The sequence below is a fragment of the Papilio xuthus genome, unplaced genomic scaffold, assembly GCF_000836235.2.
Source record: "Papilio xuthus unplaced genomic scaffold, Pxut_1.1 DF827680.1, whole genome shotgun sequence".
In the NCBI taxonomy this organism is placed as follows: domain Eukaryota; kingdom Metazoa; phylum Arthropoda; class Insecta; order Lepidoptera; family Papilionidae; genus Papilio; species Papilio xuthus.
In genome coordinates this window covers 496,393-517,759 of record NW_013530969.1, presented here as the reverse complement: position 1 = coordinate 517,759, position 21,367 = coordinate 496,393, and the positions used below count along the sequence as shown (strand labels likewise).

Below are 21,367 nucleotides of genomic sequence, written 5' to 3'. Positions count from 1 at the left end.
TGACATTTAGTAAGAAATCATTCTTTAGCGTATCCAATGACTTACCCGAAATCGTCGGCTTTAGTTATGAAGCTGAGAATATATTAAAATATTTTGTAATAAATAAGGTAATAATAATTCTTACAAGTGATTGTTTAATTCTTTACTCTAATGCCCTTCGTACATTGGAGGAAATAAGGGCTTTACTACACTGAAGGAATAGACAACTAACATGGAAATTTAAGCGATACTCACGACGCAAGTATCAATATTAGTTGGAAAGACTTACATTGCCTTGTGTTCAAAGGGGCTAAAGTTAAGGGGCATGAAACAATAAAAGATGACAGTACAAAATTGTATTCATAGACACGTCTTTACATTGGGGTAAAAGTTAAAATAAAAGTTTAACCATGAATCTACTGTACCGTATATCCCTTGCCTGATATTTTCCGAAATTAGAAGTTACCCGATATCATTAAAAAATCATGTGGAAGAACACCTAGTTTTAAATAACAGTTACAAAGGCGAAGGCGTCTAGCAAAAGGGCGGAGGGCCGAGGGCGCGGCGCGGTCGTCCGCTATTGTCACAAGGTGTTGGGGCCGCAGAGATGACTCGGAAAAAGAAAAACAACAATGTTTTAGGGTTGTCACTTCCAAAATATATTAATTCCTTTAAAAAATTAAAAAAAATCTCTATAGCCATATACCATTGCAATAAATATTATAATATATTAAGTCAAGTAATGACAACATTGCAACTACTTAGGTATCAATTAAGACTTATAATTACGTCACAAGTGACAAGTAGTCGCATACTTCCTGCACTGTCAATACAAGCCGTCTCTATACTTAACAAGTAAAATAGTACCTACGGATACACAACTTTTTCCCAGGCAGGAATACGCCAGCACGCCGATTCCCACGCGATATTTGCGAGCAAATCGAATAAGGCTAGGTGCACACAAAACACGGATCTCTCCAACAGATCCGAGACAAATATGGAACCGATAACTTCATCGTAATTCCGCGAGCGTTGTCAATGAAAAAATATACAATGTCGCAGCGTGTGTGTGAATTGCTCATAATTATTGAATACCATACCTTTAAGGACATTTACCGTACGATTATAAACATAGTAAATGTATCTCATCTTTCATTTTTCCCTAGTTAATTAAGTTACATTTTCCCGCCAATTTATGCGCCATATTGCACTGATATAAATTACATATTATTAAATCAAAATCGTACCATTAAAAATTAGCACAAGGCAACACTGATTTAATATGTAGAACACCAGGAAAAAAGATACAAAAATACAGCTGAATGAATCGTTCAGTACAAAAATGAGTCATATTACAATTTTAACTTCAGGTGTTACATGAATTTACTTATACTGAAAAACCACAATGAATCAACTAATACGTCGGAAGTAAACTAATTATATATTTTAAGAACATTTCTATTATTAACATATTCCTCATCAAAGCTTGTACAACGATCTGGTCTAAAATTGGATGTATCATCATATTTGAAATCAGAACATAACTATTCCAATATAGTATTAAAAAATTACAGCTTATCGACCAAAAATATAATTTCTAAATGTGGCAGCCCTGAGAACCTCGTGTTGTATTGTTATTACAAAATGACCCATCTCAATGTCGAACGTTTCGGAGAAGCGGGTTGGTTTCTTACGGGCGAAGTAAGCGTCTCTAAGCACTTTATAGCCGCTCATTTCTGACACCTCGGTTGATGCACGTCGCTGTGTTATAAACACAATACAAAGAATTATAGTTGATCAAGAACCCGAGATCATTTACCATCTATAGTATAAAATCTCAGGAATCTTAAAAAGAATTCCTATTGGATTATAGCTTATTTTTGTGAGCCATCTAACGAAAATAGTTACTTAAAAAATCTCATAAGAGATGAAAAACTTTTCGTCGGAGTTATTTTGGGTCCTTTAGCACCCTTTTATAAAAGTAAAGTTTTTTAAAACCCCTTTAGTAAATTTTTACCAATCAGAAGAATCAAAAGAGATCAGCATAATTATGATTTTTGAAAAGAAATTTACCGCAATATGACCTTGAACTACTATCACTATGGATTTATTTAACCTTCCCCAAATGGACAGACAAATATACTCATTTCCTCTCTTAAATTTAGCTGATTAGTATTGGTGGTAGAGTTATAACTATTACCAAACGCTGTTCATTAGTGGTAGAGTGGTTTTCTTGGTACTTATCTAGCTTTTCTACCATAGCTTGAACACTGATTACTTTAATTAGTCTTCGTTTAGTCTTAGTTTAAGAGTGTATTGTTTATTTCATATTCGTACATTTACGTTAGCATGTCCTTATTCAGTTCTTAAAGTATAAAAGATCACTAAATAGGGCTGACCATATTTTTTTAGCAATATTATTTCAAATGGGCAAAACTAATTGTAGAATAGTATAGTATATCTTACTAATCTTACTTCTTACTAATATGTATGAATATGGATGTATGAATGGATGTTTGTTTGAACGTATCTCCGAGACGGCTAAACGGATCTCGCTAAAATTTGACCTGGAAGAACACATAAGCTACTAATTAAGTTTTTATTTTTTTAATTCCGAGCAGACGGAGTCGCGGCCGATAGCTATATTTTGTATTAAAATTTTGATACGACTAGCATCACGTGCCATCTGTTGACAATTTCGTGAACCTGATGAAAATTCATCAAAATAAATTCCGAAGAGCATGTTTATTTCAAAGGAGGTTTCTAAAGCAATATTAAACGGCAAATTTACTTTTACACAGCTATAATTATTTTGAAAATGGTGTAAATTTCGGTAATATTTACTTTCAAAAATATAGTTCCGATCAAAACACAATAGTATCATTCACATGAGATTAGATCAATTATCAATAGATAGACGGGCGGTATGAAGTTTTAACAAATTATTTAATACTACACTAACATAAACTTTTTATAATTTGACCAAAATATCTATAAAATGGAATACAACAAGCCTTTTGTCAATGCATAACATTTGATTAAATTAAATACCCAAACATAGTTAAAATGGATGTAAACCCAAAGTTTGGCGATTGTAATACATAGTATGCTTACCCATTTCATGTGAAGTTCGCTAAAAACACGATAATGCAAATTTACACACAAAACACCATAAACATTACACAGTGGCAGCCATATTACTATTTTTGTATTGCCAAATACAAAAAATTGTTGCTTTCTTATCAAACCCAATGGGTTCCATTTTGTTAATGTTAATTGCATAGAATACTTTTATGATATTAGAATGGTTACAAAATATTTCAGCGAAAAATTTCTTATCGAATGCAAATTTTATACCCGAAACTAAAAGAAAACAAACGTTTTAATTTTTTTTTAAGTTAACATTTTTTAAATTAAAACGTAATTTAAAATTTCAGATAATTGTAATTACCTTTGGGAAATAACTTTTTTTGTTATTTTTAAAATAGTACATATTCAATAAAAAAAATAGAAGTAAATAGGTAGATACTGAACATTTTATTAACTTTACCTATTTACTCTGTGAAAAAATATAATGTTGCCAGGTCCGGCATTGTTTTCGAGTTCTTTTTGTGTCAACAGCTGTCAAAAGGGTAGGATTTTAATTCATGTTTTAGTAAATCGAAAATAATCTTAATGAAATTCATTTAAATAAAATTGGTACAAGTGATAAATGAAGTGAAATATCTCTGTTATTCATTAATTGTTTATATTTCAGCTGAAAAATGGTACAACGTCTTACTTTTAGGCGACGTTTGTCGTACAATACCAAGTCAAACCAAAGGAGAATGTGAGTTGAATTATTTCTTTAACTATTTTAAACTCTTATTTAAAGTTTTATTGCGTGTCTTAGTATGATTTACTTTAAAGTTGGTAAAAAAACATTGTTAGGGATATTATCCAAACATAACCTCTAAGTGGCTGGCGGCTTTGGTAATATCATAAAGTATTTTATGATTAAAATTGTAATGCTTTCTTTATCATTTATACTTCAAATTGAGCGACTTGTATACTTTCTTAAGGTTCTCGCTCAAAAAACCAAAGTGTTCAAACTTTCTGCTATTTATATAGTTATCTCTATCTTAGCTTACTACTGCTTGTCTATAGGAATTTTAAAGAGTTGCTCTGATTTATATACGTTACCGTTTTACTGAAAACAATTTTCAATTCTATTATTTATTTTCGATTCGAAATTTACTAACACTTTTGGTAACAAATTTTTGAAATCATTAACTCTGTATTTTCTTATTGTGATGCTGACATAATAAATTTAGCATCATTAATTAAATTCTTTGTTATATATAAAATAATCAGTCAATTAATTTCTTAGTATTGAATTTTCATACAGCAGAGATAATTATTTTTAATCACTTACAAATAATTTCTGCCATATAAGACTTTAGAATATTATGTTGTGTTGTAAACACAGAGATTTAGCAAAATTCAAATTTGTTTTCAATTGATGATTACAGAGTAAGAACTCCTGGTGGTCGCCTAGTGTATCAGTATGTTAAGAAGCCCAAGAAGATCCCAAGATGTGGCCAGTGCAAGAGCAAACTCAGAGGTATCCAGCCGGCCAGGCCTGCGGAGCGCTCACGCCTCTGCTACCGCAAGAAGACAGTGAAACGTGTATATGGAGGTGTCCTCTGCCACAAATGTGTTAAACAACGGATTGTCAGAGCCTTCCTTATTGAAGAACAGAAGATTGTAAAGGTTCTCAAAGCGCAACAGGCCAGTGCAAAGGCTGGAAAGAAAGCTGCGAAGTGAACTCTAGTATGTAAATAAATTACAACAAAAACCTTACTTGTTTTATTTTTTTATAGAACACCTATTTTACTAACCTTTTTTTATTAAAAAATTATGTAAATTGTGTAACATTTTTTGAATAGCTTTAGTTATACCACAAATTCAATTTATGGTTCTTCCAGTGGATTGGGCCAGTGTCATTTTTTTTTTATAACAAAAATGTAAGGGTTTGATAAACATGGACAATCTAAATATCTGTCAATAAGATGTTGCTAGCTCCTCTTTTCATTTCTCATCCAATAGAACTCCATATGTTACAAAATATGAAATAGTAATGCAGGTTTAGTGATCTGATTAGAACCCTTTCGAAATCGTCGAAATAACAGTGTAATTATTACACAACAACCGCATAGACAATTGTATAATTAAGGTAAACTGCTCACTTTCAGTTCACCACCACCGAGTAGTAAATATACGTAGTTTTTTTTCATATAAAAATTGAGATTGCCGCCCATGGCGAAAATCCATTCACGGTCAGTGAAAAGGTGCTCTTATCTTTTTCGGTATTCTGTAAGAAAGGGTTACTATCTCCAACAAATTTCTCCAATAACAGTAAAAAAATATTTTCTATATGTACTGGAAAAAATAAATTATAAAATCTTTATAATACTAAGAATTAAATAAATTTCTTTTAAATAAAACACGTAGAAATTTTCTTTTTAATAATATTTTAAATACTTAATCGTGGCGATTCCAATGTTTTCGATTGTAATTTTTTATGGGGAAAATAATATTTGAAAGTTGGTAACACTGCACTGTTTGTATAAATTGAGTAATCACTGTTGACGAGCAATATTGTGAAATATTTTTCTCATTAGAAAATAAGTTTTTATATATTCAATAAGTTATTTATTAGTTTAAAACTACACGAACTGTGATATATTTTATTTTATACAAAATGTCGAATCCCTGGAAGAAAGTTCAAACGCCAGTTGACACACAGAATCTTTCGGATATTATGTCGGAGGAATATGCAAGAGGACTTCAAGTAAAAGAAGAGATAAAATTCGCAGAACAGGTATCGGATCAGCATATCGCTACCGAATCAAACGATGTATCTCCTGAAATTTTACAGCATATAGCTGAATGTAACGTGAAAGATTATTGCGACTCGGACGCAATTATTGCGAAAGTCTTGCAATGTCAGTTCGATAAGGAATACGATGATGAAGTAAAGAGAGTGGAAAAGAAGAAAAACGGGGATGCAAAGGTTTCAGTATCTTTTAATAATTACCGTAACATTCCCGATCATTTGGTTTACGACTCTGATTCGGACGATGATGTCGATCCAGCGGGTAAGAAAGATTGGGATCGCTTTGAAACCAATGAGAAAGAATACGCAAGTCTTCCGAAGAGAGGTTTTATTATGAAAGACGGTGAAATGGTGACTAAACACGACAGTGTTATTAACGGGAGAAGAAATGCCTGCCGTATTATGGCCTTCCCTCCTGAGGTGTGCACTGGAGATGGAGCTGGATTTGATATGAAATTACCAAACTCTGTGTTCAATCAACTTAAAGAGCATACAAAATGCAATCAGAAGAAACATAAGCTGCTAGACAGAAAGGAGAGCCAAGCCACCGCTGAAATGGGTCTGGATGAGCCAACCAGACTAATCTTGTTTAAGATGATCAACAATGGGATGTTGGAAGATATTAATGGAGTTATATCTACTGGCAAAGAATCTGTGGTGTTGCACGCAAATGGAGACCAATCATTCCCAGACTTGGTTGTTCCTAAAGAATGTGCAATAAAGGTATTCAAGACTACACTAAATGAATTTAAAACTAGAGACAAATATATTGAAGCTGACTATAGATTTAAAGATCGTTTCTCTAAGCAGAATCCTAGGAAAATTGTGCACATGTGGGCTGAGAAGGAAATGCATAACATGATGCGGATACAAAAGATTGGTTTAAACTGTCCTGACATGGTGTGTTTGAAGAAGCATATTTTAGTGATGTCTTTCATTGGGCGAGACAACAAGCCTGCCCCAAAGCTGAGGGATGTTATATTGAAGCCTGAGAAATGGGAAAGTGTGTACAATGAGATTGTAGATGCTATGCACAAGCTTTATAATGTGGGGCATCTTGTTCATGCCGATTTATCTGAATACAACATTCTCTGGTGGGAGAACAAATGCTGGTTTATTGATGTTTCCCAATCGGTGCAACCTGATCATCCTAATGGCCTAGAGTTCTTATTGAGAGATTGCAGGAATATTATTAATGTAAGTATTTTTATCTATATGTAAGAATTAAAAAATCATAGATTTTATATATTATTTTACGACAGAATAACCGTTAAGTCTAAACACTATTATTGTTAACCCTTATTGAAACAAGATTTCTTTTTTGAAAAAAAGCAAAAACATAGTTTAAAAAAAACTAAGTTAAAAATTATTTTATAGTGATTGTATATTTTTATAAAGTTGTATGTATGGTATACTATACAAAATGAACATAAGGGTTAAAATACTAATATTTTTTATTTGTTTTTTTAGTTCTTTGAGAAAAAAGGTGTACCAAACATTAAGTCCGCTGACGAACTCTTTAAAAGCATAACAGGATTTGATGAAGTGGATGTTAATTTGTTAGAGGGAGTGCATACAACATACAATGCCATGTCTTCACGCTTTGAGATTGCTCCAGACGATAATAGAAATGTGAGCTATCCATTTGAATATTGCTGGCAAAAAACTAGTGAAGTAAAGCCTAAGGAAGATATTGTGGACAGTGATGAAGATGAGTTTGAGGAAATGTGGACACACTCTATTCAGAATAAATCTGTTGATGTAGCGGCTAACTTTGGCAATGAAGTGCTAGTACCAGAAAGCACCTCACAAACAATTGTTGACAAGAAAGTCAGTTTTGGCAATGTCATAGATGTTGCCATACCTAAAAAGGTTGGGGATATAAGTAGTGGTTTTATTGATAAAAAGTCTTAAACTTTATAAAATTATTCATATACCATTTCAATTTTATTGCGACATAAATATGGTTTATGGCGAGGAAATTCTTTCATGGAGTATGCTAGAAAAAAACAAAAAAAATTGTTAACCAGAGTTAATAAAGTGCAGTTTGCATATTGATAATTTGGTTTATTATTAATGATGAAACATAAATTTTTGAATTATACAAACATACCATAAAAACCTTGAGACAAAGTTTATTTTCTTCTACCAAACTAAACCATACAATAAATGAGATCCATAGAATAATATTAATATATATATTCAGCTGTGAACAAAATTATAATCTTTCTGTTCTGTGTACAATGCATGTAACAAGTCTGCCTGATGTGATGTCAAATATGGCTTAGTATCTGGAGCCACACTAATCAGTGATTGGAGATCCCCAACAGTGCTGCAGATAATTATAGACTGTAGTTTGAGCTTCAAGTCTATGTTGAATGGTATTGCTAGAACAAAAAATACATAAGTTTAGTATTTTTAGCAATTAATAAAAAAGTAGACAGGATTAGACTACAGCCTATCAATATGCTGGGTGAAATATGAATAAAATTATACTCTACTTTTAAAAATTTGATTTTTAAATTGGATCCACCACAAACAGTGTATCAACATACCTGTGAAAACTATTAACTTCTTAAAAGTAGGATACAAAATACCAATCCAATTTACTATGGATTTCTGAGACTATCTCCATTTAAAAATATTTCTATTCCTATTTTATAATCCTATCCTATCTATAAAGATAATGATAGGGATGACAATGTTTTATATAGAGATGTTGGTCTCAGAAACCCACAGTTAGACAGTTGGTAGGCTGCTAGAATTAATTACAATTACATCTGAAAAACCATACCTTCACATTCAGTATCATTCATCAGGTCATCAAACAGTTGTTTGAGTGAATCAATTTTATCTCCTTCATCAGGTTTCACAAGTAAAGTTAACAATACTCGGCTCACTTGAATTCTGTGTATAAAAATAATTGTTATATTATTTTTTAAAAAATGTTAAAAAACTATGTGCTTAGTGAGGACATTCAAAACTTACTCAGTTAAAATTCCATCAGGTATATGCATATTAGAATCAAATATTGTGTTGGCTAATTGCAAAGCATTATCATATTTACCTGGAAAGATGAGAAAATGATATTAGTACTGTCCTTTTTCACTAATAGTACATTTATAAAAATATGTCATCAAAAATTGTTGTGATTTGAATTAATGAGACTTCTATTACAGCTAATGGTGTAATAAATAAATAATAGATTAATATCAGCATACCACAATCAATAAGCAAGTTGAGCAGATTTCTCATATACATCAGTTTCATAGTACTGTCATTTACAGTCTCCAAAGCCTCTTCATAATATGTCACTGCTTCCAGTTTATGATTCAAAGAGACCAGGTTGTTGGCCAGCTCCATTAATATTGAGGTGCGTATTGGTGACTTGTCTGGATACTTGCTTAGTGCTTGCAGGTAGCAACCAATTGCTGCCTGGAATTATGTAATTTATAGACGTAAAAATTGTACTTATGATGATAGGTAATTTACTGAGACAAAATGTCTACCTCTAAATTCTCTCTATCTGGGCTATGAAACTTCAATGCCAATAATTTAGCCTCAGCTTTAATAAACTGTCGGGCTGCGGCAAGATATTGTTCCGCTTCTCCCAAATGATTTCCAGCTAAAGCCTCACACTTTGCTGCTCCAATGTACGTCTGGCCAGCAAATGAAGGCTGTTCCGAGTGTTCACATTGTATTGCTAATCCTATAAACTCATTGGTCGCTTCAGAGACATTTGGTTTACGCATAAACCGCCTAAAACATAATTTCATCAATTACTAATAAAACTACCGTATTGGAAATAACGAATCGACAGAAAACACCTACTTTTTTAACTTCGTATTTATATTCACATACTGCTCGTCGAAACTTGCACTTAGATCAGTCGACATTATGATTAATAGTTAATTTCCGTATAATTAATATTTATAAACAGACAAAAGTGTATTGTTTGAAATGACAGAGACAGACATGACATTTTGCCAGCAAACACAATAACAGACGAAATAAATTTTAACTGAAGAAACAAACAGTATATAAAATAAAAAGTTTTTTTTCGTTTTAAGTCGAATTATTCAAGGAAAAACTAAAAGCCAACATTTTTATAGACACCGAACCAAAGTTATACTCTTCGATCAACTTTTTGGCTTGGCTAGGGCTTTACAGTATCGTTTTTTTGTGGTTTTTTATTTTGTAAAAAGCAAAACTATTTTATAGTCTTTGTTTCTGTCAAAGTCAAATCTTAAAATTGGTGGGTTTGACGTGTCTCTCCCTCTTGTGATTTCTTAAATTTTGTACAAAATAGTAATGATTTTCTAATTAATAAAATATAATAACATAGAGGGAAATTATTAAGGACTTCAGACAGAATGGATTTTTTGAAGAGCGGTCTGAAGACCGTTCTAGGTGCACCGGAACCTGGTCATCATCCTTCAGGCGCTGAAACGGTACCATTCCTATATATTTTAGTGGAATAATCTTTACAGAAACTATTTATAATTGACGACAGTGGTATAAAATGATATTTTTAACATTCGTGTAGGCGTGGTCCAAACTAGACTTTTAATATGTGTTATCACCGTTTACACGTATGACAATATTTACGATTTTCTCATGTGTTAAAAACTTAAAGATATCCAATTTTAGTTTACACAGAAACAATAAATCATTGCTTAATATAATCATTATTAACATAATTCTGTCATATTTTAGCAAAGAAATAATATATTAAGTTGTTGTTAAAAGTTTAAATTTAGAAATATTATTATGTGTAACAAACTAACTAATATCCTATTGTATTGGCAAGATAATTGTTTTTACATATTATAGTTATTACCATGTTTTAAAATCTTCTTGTCTTAAAATAATTTTATATGGCTCCAGGTGGAGCGTTTGGTGGAGCGAGTTAACAATTCTACACTATTAGAAGATCGTAGAGATGCTTGCAGAGCATTGAAAGCTATGTCCAGGACATACAGAGTAGAAGTGGGAGCTCAAGGAATGGACACATTGAAGCAGGTGAACATTCATTTAAAATTTAATAAAATGACAACAAGAATAAAGATAGAATAAAATGCAATAGTTGAATTATTAAATATTAATAAAGTTATAAGAAAGAAAATGCTTCCTAGATTACTTTAACTTGTTAGAAACTTCTATTAAATTAATTTCTTCATTTCATAGCATTATGCGTTCTTAATGCTCTTGCAAATTAAAAGTTATATGGTATTATTACAGTATGTAATTTTTTTTCTAGGTTTTAGAATTGGATCGTGCTGATAGTGAAACCATTAACCATGCACTAAATACTTTAAACAATGTAATGTCACCATCACAATTTGAAGAAGAAGAGGAAAATCCACAAGTGCCTATGAACATCGGAGAGCAGTTTACCGAAATGTTTATAAAAGATCATAACAATGTTCAACTAATCCTAGATTTGCTAGACGAATATGACTTCAGAGTGAGACTATCAGCAGTACAGTTGCTAACCTCTTTGTTAACAAATAGACCGAAAGATATGCAAGAAATCATCCTCGTTAAACCTATGGGTGTTTCTAAAATGATGGATCTTTTGAGTGATAACAGAGAAGTTATACGAAATGAAACATTACTACTTTTAATAAAGCTAACAAAAGGAAATGCAAATATACAAAAGATTGTCGCATTTGAAAACGCTTTTGACAGATTATTCGAAATAGTATCAAGTGAAGGATTTTCCGATGGTGGAATTATTGTTGAAGATTGTTTACTGCTTATGTTGAATTTATTGAAGAATAACAGTAGTAATATTAATTTCTTCAAAGAAGGTAGTTATATACAGAGGATGCTGCCGATGTTTAACACACCTGAAGAGAATGAGGATGCAGGTTGGTCACCGCAGAAAGTATCAAATGTCCACTGCATGCTGCATATTGTCCGTACATTGGTATCACCGTGTAACTCCGTACAGATTGTCTCTGATTGTCAAAGGATTTTAAAGAATGCTGGTTTGTTGGACTCCTTGTGTAATATATTGATGGCGAGTGGTGTACCAGCTGATATATTGACGGAAACAATAAATACTGTCGGTGAAGTGGTGAGAGGTAATGTTGGTAATCAAGAGTTTGTGGGCAATGTGATGGCACCTTCAAACCCGCCGCGACCTGCTATCGTAGTATTACTTATGTCTATGGTTAACGAGAAGCAACCATTTTCTTTAAGGTAAGACATAAATTTTTCTTCACTCAAAGATGATGATTTTAAGAATGATTTTGGTCGAATTAAGACTATTATAGATATAATTTTATTAAACAAGAATTTTTTTAGTTAATTTATTGGTTTTCAATGCAAGAAAATTTACCCTATGTTAAATCAATAAACAATAGACAATTTAAATAAAAGTAACATGAAAAAACACAGATTAAAAAATAAGATATTGTGCTAGCACAAAATGGCACAGTTATTAGATACTATTATAATTAATGGGGCCATCAATCCTTGACATTTTACCACTTTTAAATTTTACAGATGCGCAGTTTTATACTGTTTCCAATGTTATCTATATCACAATGAGATGAGTCAAGCAAATCTAGTCCAGACACTTCTACCATCTTCCACTGATGTCTCAAACCTGACAAGTGGACAGTTACTCTGCGGAGGTCTCTTCTCTTCAGATGTGTTATCAAACTGGTTCTCAGCGGTGGCTCTGATGCATGCATTGATTGACAATCCAATACAAAAGGAACAACTATTACGAGTGTTGTTGGCGACTAATATTGGAAGTTCTCCCGTCTCATTGTTACATCAGTGTACCTTGTTGTTGCAACAAACAACAAAGTTACAATCTAAGGTGAGTTTTTAACTAATGTTTTTATTTAACTTTATATCTGGGGATTTCTTTTAATTGCCCTTTACATATTTGTTTTTTTACTACAAACAAAATGAACAATGATGTAATTAAGTCGTAGCTATTTTTTAAAGAGAACTTTTTGAAAGTTTGAACTTGAGAATATAATGTTCCCCATCATTCTGTCATTTTTTATTAAATATTTATGCATGTTACTTTACTACTGACAGTAAATTAATGTCATAGATTATTCTAGACTTAAATTGATGACATTGCAAAGTTATTTTCGTTTTGTACTTACGTTGTTTCTCCATTGAATGAGCCACTTTTCCAGTGAATGGTTTGACAATAATAATTTAACACTAGCTTTTATATTTAACTGTAGAAAATAATATATTGATGTGTATGTAGCGCGTGTTATATGTGAGTTGTATGTGTTTGTGAGGTGGCGCTGCTGATGTTGCTGAGTCAGTGGACGGCGCGGTGCGCGGGCGCAGTGACCGCCTTCCTGCGCGCACCCTCAGCTGTCGCCTACCTCGTCAACCAGACCTGCTCCAATGATCACGACGACAACGAATACTTGCTGCAAGGTCACCTCGCTTAATTGACTCCCTCGAAACTACTGTAACATGCCATAGTTTGTCCGGCTCGAAGGACCAGAACTTTTATCAATACTTCTTTACATATAAAATTATAGTGTATGTACATATGTTATATCAAACATAGAAAAAAAAATCATACACATAATGGAAGAGGGGACGCGGTGACAGGAAAAATAGTTTTTCTGTGCATCTCAAAAGTAACTCAAAGCACCTGCATATGCAGAAGTCTATGACTTCAAGTGTAATAAATATAAATAAAAAAAACTCCAAACTATCGTTCAGGTCTATCAGCGTTCCTGCTAGCGATCTGCATCCACTTCAACGACGACTCAGTGGAGAACTACAGCAGAGAGTCGCTGAAGCAGCTGGTGGTGCGTCGCGTCGGCATGGAGACATTCGTGGCCAAACTGAGCGAGGTCTCCCGACACGAGCTGTACAACAAGGCGGCGAAGCACCCGCAGCTGAGGGCGAAGGCCCCCGCTGAGGTGCTCATTGACTACGAGTTCTGCAGGCTGTTTAAAGTTTTGGAAAGTAAGTTCATTTATTTTGCTTATTATAAGCCATAATCCAAGCCGAAGACAATCAGCTTGATCAATTCATTCGTAAGTCTCGAATTTTATAATAAATGTTGATGTTCGTGCGTAATGTTGCAGGTGTCCTCATCCAGAGCCTGATGGTGAAGGAGGAGAGTGGCGGAGAGGAAGCGGGTGGGGGTGGGGGTGGGGGCGAGGAGACGGGTGCGGGGCAGGGTGGGGGGGGCGCGGCGCTGGAGCAGTACAAGGCGCTGATCCGGCAGCAGGACGCGCGCCTGCAGGAGCTGGTGGCGCAGCTGGATGACATGCTGCAACAGAATCACGCCCTCCAGGTCATTTACACTAATCACCTTCCGAGACCACTTAAAAACTATATTCCAGTGGTTACTCCTTAAATTAAATAATAATTTGATTTAATTACATAAATATAACAAGATTATAAGAATTTAAATTAATTTCAATATACTATATACCTTTTCAGGTGGCGTTAAATGATTCAAAATCATCAAATTCTCTTCTAAAAGACGAGAACACGTTACTAAAAGCGCAAGTTTCCGCGGCACATGGCCACAGCATCGAAGCTCACGACAAGTCACAATACGAAGCGAAAATAAACCAACTCACCGCAGAAATAAACAGACTGAACGAAATACTTAAAACTACGCAAGAAGAGAAGCAAAAGCAAGAAGTAGAGTTAGAGAAGTTGAAGAACGACCAGGATGATCTCTTAATATTGCTCTCGGATTTGGTAAGTGTAAAATGCAACCTCCCTATGGGTATCAAATGAATTTGACTGATAGAATAAAGAACATTATAAATAAACCTAAGATAGCCACCACTTACTAAACAGATTGTTAAGTAATAATTTACTTTTTTTTTTCAGGATTTGAAAGTGAATGACTACAAATCGCGCTTAGTGTCGTTAGGAGAAAAGGTTGAAGATGACAACACGGAGGTCCAAGAGTCAAACCTCACGTAGTAACACTAATTTTGTATGTATATTGTGATCATTGTTGCAGGAGGGACAAACTAATCCTCTTCCCTTTTCCACCCTTTCCTTATAAGTAAAAAGATGGGAAGAGGAAGTAGATTGGACAGGGGAGGGAATTTATCGGTAATTTTTTTTCTGTAGATCAACAACCACTTAATAATATGTATGTAAATCACAACTGATATATAAATCATTTATGTATTATATTATGATTGTTATTTATGGCAGGATTGAATCAGTTTATAGTTCATTCCATCAATCAAATCTTATAAACAATTGTCACTGTCAAATTCCACTTTTTTTCTATATTTTTCAAAAAAAAAAGTAAGAGAATGATGTCTTCATATATAGACCGACAAAGCTATCTGAACCAGTGGGCATACGTCAAACTAAATTATGACAGCTCACTAGCGCCCCTCTGTCAATGTCAATGAATGTCATAATGCTCTTTGTACTGTCACTGTCATTTCTTTTTTTTTCTTTATCGTTTTCTATGTCTAAGTAGGTTTTATACATATTCTGAAAGAACCAATCGCGATAGTAGCGCTTTCACCGGTACAGATATCCTTGTTTGACTATACACATTTCCAATATAACTATACAATGTTTTGTACTTTTCTAATAGTCTATCTGTAATTCCGTGTCTTAAAGCTGTTGTGTGTAACTGTGCGTTTTCACTGCATTGACACGTTGTTTTTTTAAGAGAATGAAAAGATGACGATATTTGTCGAAACAAGTGCAGTGGAATCGCAGTTAAAGTAAATAGGAATTGTATTATTGAATGTAAATATGTTTATTAAAATCGCTGCAATAATGATTTGCTAATTCATTATTTTTCATGCGTGTTATAAAATTATTTTGTCAAAATTAAATGTCTGATTCTAATTTTATTAATTTTTCAAAATAATGCCTAATTTGTTTGACTGTTTTTGCTAATTTGTGTGTTATATAAAAAATAATATATAAATCGTTTTATAATTGATTTTTATTTAACTCGAACAAAAATATGGTTATTTTTATGAAAAGGGAATTTTTAAGTCAGCATCTGTTAACGAATTTGCTTACTTACCCGGTGAAATACCATAACCACACAGAAGACAAGTGTCAAGTGGAAGCATTCCCACATAGTCTGATGAGAGTCAGAGACAGCATTTTAGTTCCCGTCCCCAGCCAACATTACCTTATAAGAAAAGAGTGGAAAGTGGATTTAGCAAAAGGGAATCCTTTTCTGTGCGTATGCAACTTTAAATTACATAAAAAAATAAGTAGGTAATTATAAATAAAAACCAGGAATGAATCACATAATTTATTTGTCCATTGAAGCCTCAATAAACCAACTTCTACCTCAACTATCTAGCTAAACAGTCTCAACATCAAATACATTAAAAACATTTTATGCTCTAAAACAAGGATCTCAAAATTTAAACGGTAATTTGCGCGTACGTAACATACGCGCGAAGCATATTACCGTTTGTAACACAATAGTGATCTGTGGGGCTAGACAAAGTGCATTCGCTCTAAACCTATTTCATAACGAACTTCAAAAATGTATAGAACTGACAATGATTTTCAATAAGTCACGTAGTTTAGGCCTTGGACTTGAGGTATGGTATAATTTGATTCGTTTCGTTTCGGTTTTTAAATTTTTCGACAATAGTATTATATAATAACAATTTAAATGTTTGAGATCCCTGCTAAATTTATTGATTACTTTTCTTAATGTCGTCATTTAATATTTGAAAAAACATATATAGTGAACTACGGTATGAAGTGACATTTTAAAATACTAAAGACATGGTGCATATTCGTATTTCGTGAAGTCTTTATATGCGAGAGAATTTTAAAGGTTGGAAAAACATTAAAATGTACATATTTACTATAAATTATGAATATAACAATTAATTAAGTACATAACATTTACAATATATTGCTAAATCACTACGAAGTTTTACAATTTACCTCGAAAAAACATCTAACACAGATGTATAAAGTGGTCCATAGATAAAAAATCATCCAATTTTGCTTAAAAAAAATCGGAGTATCCATTTTTTTTTAAAGTTAACACAGAATATAACAACGTGAAACATAGTTATGTCAAACTTCTAATTTCTTATGTCTAAGTAATAAACAGCACACTACAATATTAACATTTAAAACACATTTTCAAACTACTTCTTAAGACGATTTTTTAATATATTCAGACAGATGAAAAAGTACGAAAATTTATTATAGACTCTATATTTATATTAGTAGAATAATTACATCATATTTGTCCTATATTTTATAGAAATTCAAAGCAGACTTATTAAATATAATGATAAATAGTCATAACACTACCATATAAGGCGAAGTACAGTCAGACCTGGATAAACGAGAGTCAAATGAATCGCGATATTCGTCTCGATTATCTGTTTTTACACTTTTATTAATACATATTGTGAGTCTATTTTGTCAAAGAGAATAAAAGACAACACACAACAGTCAAACCTGGATAAAGAAGAAACATCTATAAGCTACATTTATTATCCAGTGACGACAAACGACATCCGAAAGCGAGAAACTCGGGTTAGGGAAAATTAGGTCATTTTGCTATGATTATAAGTAAGCGAATTTATATGGATATACTTAGGTCATCTATATCCAAAGATTAAAAAATTCTTACATTTTCGTCCCAATACCATTGAAATTACGTGCCATTTTCCACATTTCCTAACCACGTCAGTTATAAGGGACGTGTACACAAAGGCACCAAACATCGTCCAAACTCTTCCTTTTTATAATATTAACATATTTAGAGTACTATAAACTTGGAATGTAATTATTATTTATAACCTTATAATATTAACACTTTAATATACATAGCGTTATTTTCTAAAAAAAATACAAGATTACTCAAGTTTTTAGTTCTACACGTGTTTTTTATTAGAAACTGGTGCACACAATTTATCTTGCTTGCTTTTTGTTAAGGTTATATTATTCAAGATTCAAATTACACATTATTAGAAGTATATTTAATAATTATATATCATTAAAATACATATAAGAATGAAATTTATTTCTTATGACTTATAAGTCGAAAAGAAAATTAAACTTTAACCACAATCCCGCCTAAGTCATATGACATTGCGATCACATATCATAGACAATTCTGACAAGTTTTATTTACAAACGTCACTTTAGTTTCCACACGTCAAAATGTCCACACTTACATCCTACAGCATCCATTGAACAATTTATACTTGCAGTATAAGAAAGCTGTTAGGAAATGTTTCAATATATACAATCGAAATCCAAGGCAGAGTATTCTCTTGCACGCGATGTACAAGTAGTACGGCAATTGTACAACTTGTACAGCGTGTACAAGGCGCTAGGTGACGTAGAAGTAGAGTGCGGCACAGAGCAGCGCACCAGTGATCAGGAGGACCATGACCAGTGCGAACCTGTCTTGCAGCGCGCGCACTATCATTGAATTCATTAAACGAGTTGATCTGTTCAACTGCTCGTCTGTTTCACGCAACTGAAATATATTTTTGTATCTATAACTCTTTAAAATCTTACTAATGTTATAAAAGCGAATGTTTAGATGGATGGATGTTTGTTTGAAGGTATCTCCAGAACGGCTGCATGGATCTTGCTGAAATTTGGCATAGATGTAGAAAATAGTCTGGATGAACACATAGGCTACTAAGTAATCTACTAAGTTTATCTTAATTTCACGCGGACGGAGTCGCAAGCGACAGTTAGTTCCTCGATATTTTTATCTAATATAACATTATGGAGAATATAAGTTATCTTATAAGTTGAAAAATGTAAAATAAAAGTAAAAGATAATGATTATGTTGATACAATGTCTAACATAATTTTTTAATGTATTTCTATTGTTAAGGAATTCATAATGTTTAAAGGATGTGGTGATGATGATAATAAGGTTTGATAAAAATAACTAATTTGAGGTTTGCATTCTTTGGCAAATTGAATGGAATAACCCATGTTTTGCACTCAGGCAAAATAATCACTAATCGAAAAGTTGCGTAATCCATGGCTTCCTCGTACTTCTATCAGTTTCCTTGATAGGAAATCGTAATATTAAGAATATTGAATACATAATAGGCTTACCCGTCCTCTAGATCTCTGTATGGTCTCCCGCTGCACGCTGAGATCCTGCAGCACCGCGGCGCCGATCTCCTCCGTCTCCAGGATCACCCGGTAGCCCTCGTTCAGGTTCTTACCTGAGCGCTCCAGACGCTCTGTGTTGTCTAACAGCTTCTGACGCTGCTCATTTACATTCCAGTCATCGTAAGTGTCTTCCGTTTCTATATTGTCTATGGTATAATACTTTTATTAAATCTGTATTGCTATATGAAGAGTATTTATTAAAATAAAAGAAAAAAATCGTTCTTATATAAAAGATAGATGTAAAATACATTGTAAGCTCTGTTCAATGGCATTGAGGCAGTACAGATTGGTCATTAAATGGATAGATAAAAATCATATTATTTTACCAAACTAACTAGACAACTTTAATGTATGTATTATGTCTTTGGCAGTTGCTTGTTGAATAATTCATGTGGAATTAAAATTAACAGTTTTACATACATGTGGCTGAGTTACTAAGCACTGAGCGGTATTCATCTTTCACCCGTTGCAGCTCAGCGCGGTAGGCCGCAACACGAGATCCTGCGCCCGCGCCTCTGTACTCCAACTCTAGCTGCTCCAACTTCAACAATAAATAAGTACTTATCAGGTGTATTGAGATTTCATATACGTTGGCAAGAGTTCTGATGCATTCTTATCACTTTCTTTACTTTTGACCATTTTCAGATCAGTGAAACGCCAAAGTGTATAAATAAATGGAACAATTTGTAGACTTAATCTACTGTAATTTTAACAATAGTAAGGAAACTTACCAAGTCATTGGCTTCTTCAAAGTTTGCTTGTATTTCCCGTGATAATTGCTCACGGTTCTCTACAATCATAAATTTACTTAAGTATATATCATTCATAAATAATGATAGTGCCTTTAACAACACATGATATCAGTGTGGTACGAGTGGACCGGCCTTCCTGGTGAAATCCCATAACTTCACAAAGACAGGCATGAAGTGGAAGTAATTCTGCGTTTCATCTGATGAGTGTGCTTGCGGTAAATCGAACTTGGACTCGTCCCTTTCCCTACCTACTTTTAGAAGGAAAAAAAGATGGAGAAAATTGGCCGAAAGCATTTGGCAAAGTAAGGGATATTTTACATTTCAGATGACATTTCACACCAAAAATATGTAATTATTTATTCAATCAATACATAAAAGTCACTGGAGAAAATCCAAAGTATCCAAGCACAAAGAATTTAACGAGTTATAGCTTCATTTAATTGAAATTACTTAAAATCAGAAAAGTCGTAAACTTATAGCTTCTTAGTCAATAAACAACTTACCTTCATTTCCGACTTTAAGTCGACCAATTTTTGCTGTGACATCCGCTGTAAGGACCGAATATTGTTGTTCGTATGATTGAATTAAGGTAGCCATGTTCAATAATATTTGCTGATACTCAAACACACATCGCACTAACCCACGTAATAAAAAAACGCTTTTGCATTTACCACGTATAAAATAAACAATAATACATTCGCTTTCCCAGAAGAAGCAAACGGCTGACAGTATTGATAAAATGATTACAGAAAATTGACACAAGTGTTTGTAAATGTCAAATAGTGATGTAGACGTGTGAAAAACGACCGGTTTAAAAACCGGCTCAGTAGTTCGAACCACGCAGGGTTGAATCGTTGTGTTTCTTCTCAACATCTTAATTGGTAGCTTGCGGATCAACAAGGTTTAAGAAGGCGCAGTTCGAAGTCGAGATCAATCATGCGCTCGCGGCTTGCTTTAGATCTCATACTCATATCATATGCAAGTCCGTCGACTTATCTACATCAGAGGTGCGAAGCAACTCTGTGATCTGATCTGCAAGTCATCAATTTTAGTTGAGTTGATGTTTGAAAAATTAATCGGTTAAACATGACAACAATCGATTCAAAATCGATCGCGCTATCCTATTAACTAATTAACAAAAAAAAATTAAGTTAGTAAAAACGATAACAAAGCAAAAAATTTTAATTATGCGGAACATCTTGCCAAATTCAAAATTAAATAACACAATGATTATACCAAGTAAAGAAAGAGGCCTATATCTGAGGAAATAATGTAATTGTATGTGAATGCTTGGTGACTGCCACTTCCAGCACTTCTAAATTTTATAATCTACACAATCGCAACGAACAAACGAATAACTTCATTTAGAATTTATTACCAAATATTTTTATTTTGTAACAAGTGATATAGGAGGTTTTCAATATTAAAATAATGTGCATTAGCTCAGTTAATATCGTAAAGAAAATGTTTTAGCGTACGGATAGCTGTAGCCGTGAAATATGAATGAAAAAGTTTTAAAGAAATTGTTTGTTTTTAAGACGAGTTTGTAAAACGTAAGTATTTTACGAGCGCTTTAACAGCGTATTCATCAATTAAATATTGTTTCAATGGTTTTTTCTTTCTA

At 33.1% G+C, this 21,367-nt stretch overlaps 6 protein-coding genes across 7 annotated transcripts in view; 4 read left to right on the top strand and 2 right to left on the bottom strand.

The window, feature by feature from the left end:
* Positions 1-3,586: 3,586 nt before the first annotated feature.
* Positions 3,587-4,816, top strand: RpL34 (ribosomal protein L34). The gene is made up of 3 exons (NM_001312224.1): positions 3,587-3,611; positions 3,737-3,808; positions 4,491-4,816. The coding sequence occupies exons 2-3, from the start codon at positions 3,744-3,746 to the stop codon at positions 4,783-4,785; spliced, it is 360 nt and encodes a 119-aa protein (NP_001299153.1). The 5' UTR covers positions 3,587-3,611; positions 3,737-3,743; the 3' UTR covers positions 4,786-4,816.
* Positions 4,817-5,578: 762 nt separating this feature from the next.
* LOC106116954 (serine/threonine-protein kinase RIO3) lies at positions 5,579-7,892 on the top strand. The gene is made up of 2 exons (XM_013311016.1): positions 5,579-7,054; positions 7,328-7,892. Exons 1-2 carry the CDS (start codon positions 5,723-5,725, stop codon positions 7,769-7,771), a joined length of 1,776 nt encoding a protein of 591 aa, XP_013166470.1. The 5' UTR covers positions 5,579-5,722; the 3' UTR covers positions 7,772-7,892.
* A 60-nt stretch (positions 7,893-7,952) lies between these two features.
* Positions 7,953-9,856, bottom strand: Hap40 (Huntingtin-associated protein 40 kDa). Of its 2 annotated transcripts, NM_001312203.1 has the most exon segments (7): positions 7,954-8,102; positions 8,105-8,244; positions 8,652-8,764; positions 8,846-8,924; positions 9,079-9,292; positions 9,367-9,616; positions 9,689-9,731. In NM_001312203.1, coding segments are annotated over 6 exon segments (816 nt in total). In that variant the 5' UTR covers positions 9,610-9,616; positions 9,689-9,731; the 3' UTR covers positions 7,954-8,075.
* Positions 9,857-10,101: 245 nt separating this feature from the next.
* On the top strand, positions 10,102-15,727 carry p115 (general vesicular transport factor p115). The gene is made up of 9 exons (XM_013311014.1): positions 10,102-10,308; positions 10,745-10,879; positions 11,118-12,064; positions 12,371-12,692; positions 13,135-13,279; positions 13,574-13,822; positions 13,945-14,156; positions 14,306-14,572; positions 14,708-15,727. The coding sequence occupies exons 1-9, from the start codon at positions 10,231-10,233 to the stop codon at positions 14,801-14,803; spliced, it is 2,451 nt and encodes an 816-aa protein (XP_013166468.1). The 5' UTR covers positions 10,102-10,230; the 3' UTR covers positions 14,804-15,727.
* Positions 15,728-16,532: 805 nt separating this feature from the next.
* Vti1a (Vesicle transport through interaction with t-SNAREs 1a) lies at positions 16,533-20,518 on the bottom strand. Its single transcript, XM_013311032.1, has 5 exons — positions 20,247-20,518; positions 19,723-19,781; positions 19,412-19,532; positions 18,932-19,137; positions 16,533-18,332 (listed from the first exon to the last, which is right to left on the bottom strand). The coding sequence occupies exons 1-5, from the start codon at positions 20,338-20,340 to the stop codon at positions 18,183-18,185; spliced, it is 630 nt and encodes a 209-aa protein (XP_013166486.1). The 5' UTR covers positions 20,341-20,518; the 3' UTR covers positions 16,533-18,182.
* Positions 20,519-20,960: 442 nt separating this feature from the next.
* The window catches only part of LOC106116950 (tyrosine-protein phosphatase non-receptor type 13), a 4,320-nt gene continuing 3,913 nt past the window's right edge, over positions 20,961-21,367 (top strand). The window contains exon 1 of the mRNA XM_013311010.1: positions 20,961-21,296. The gene's annotated coding sequence lies outside the window, so the exon portion shown is untranslated. The remainder of the gene's footprint in view (positions 21,297-21,367) is intronic.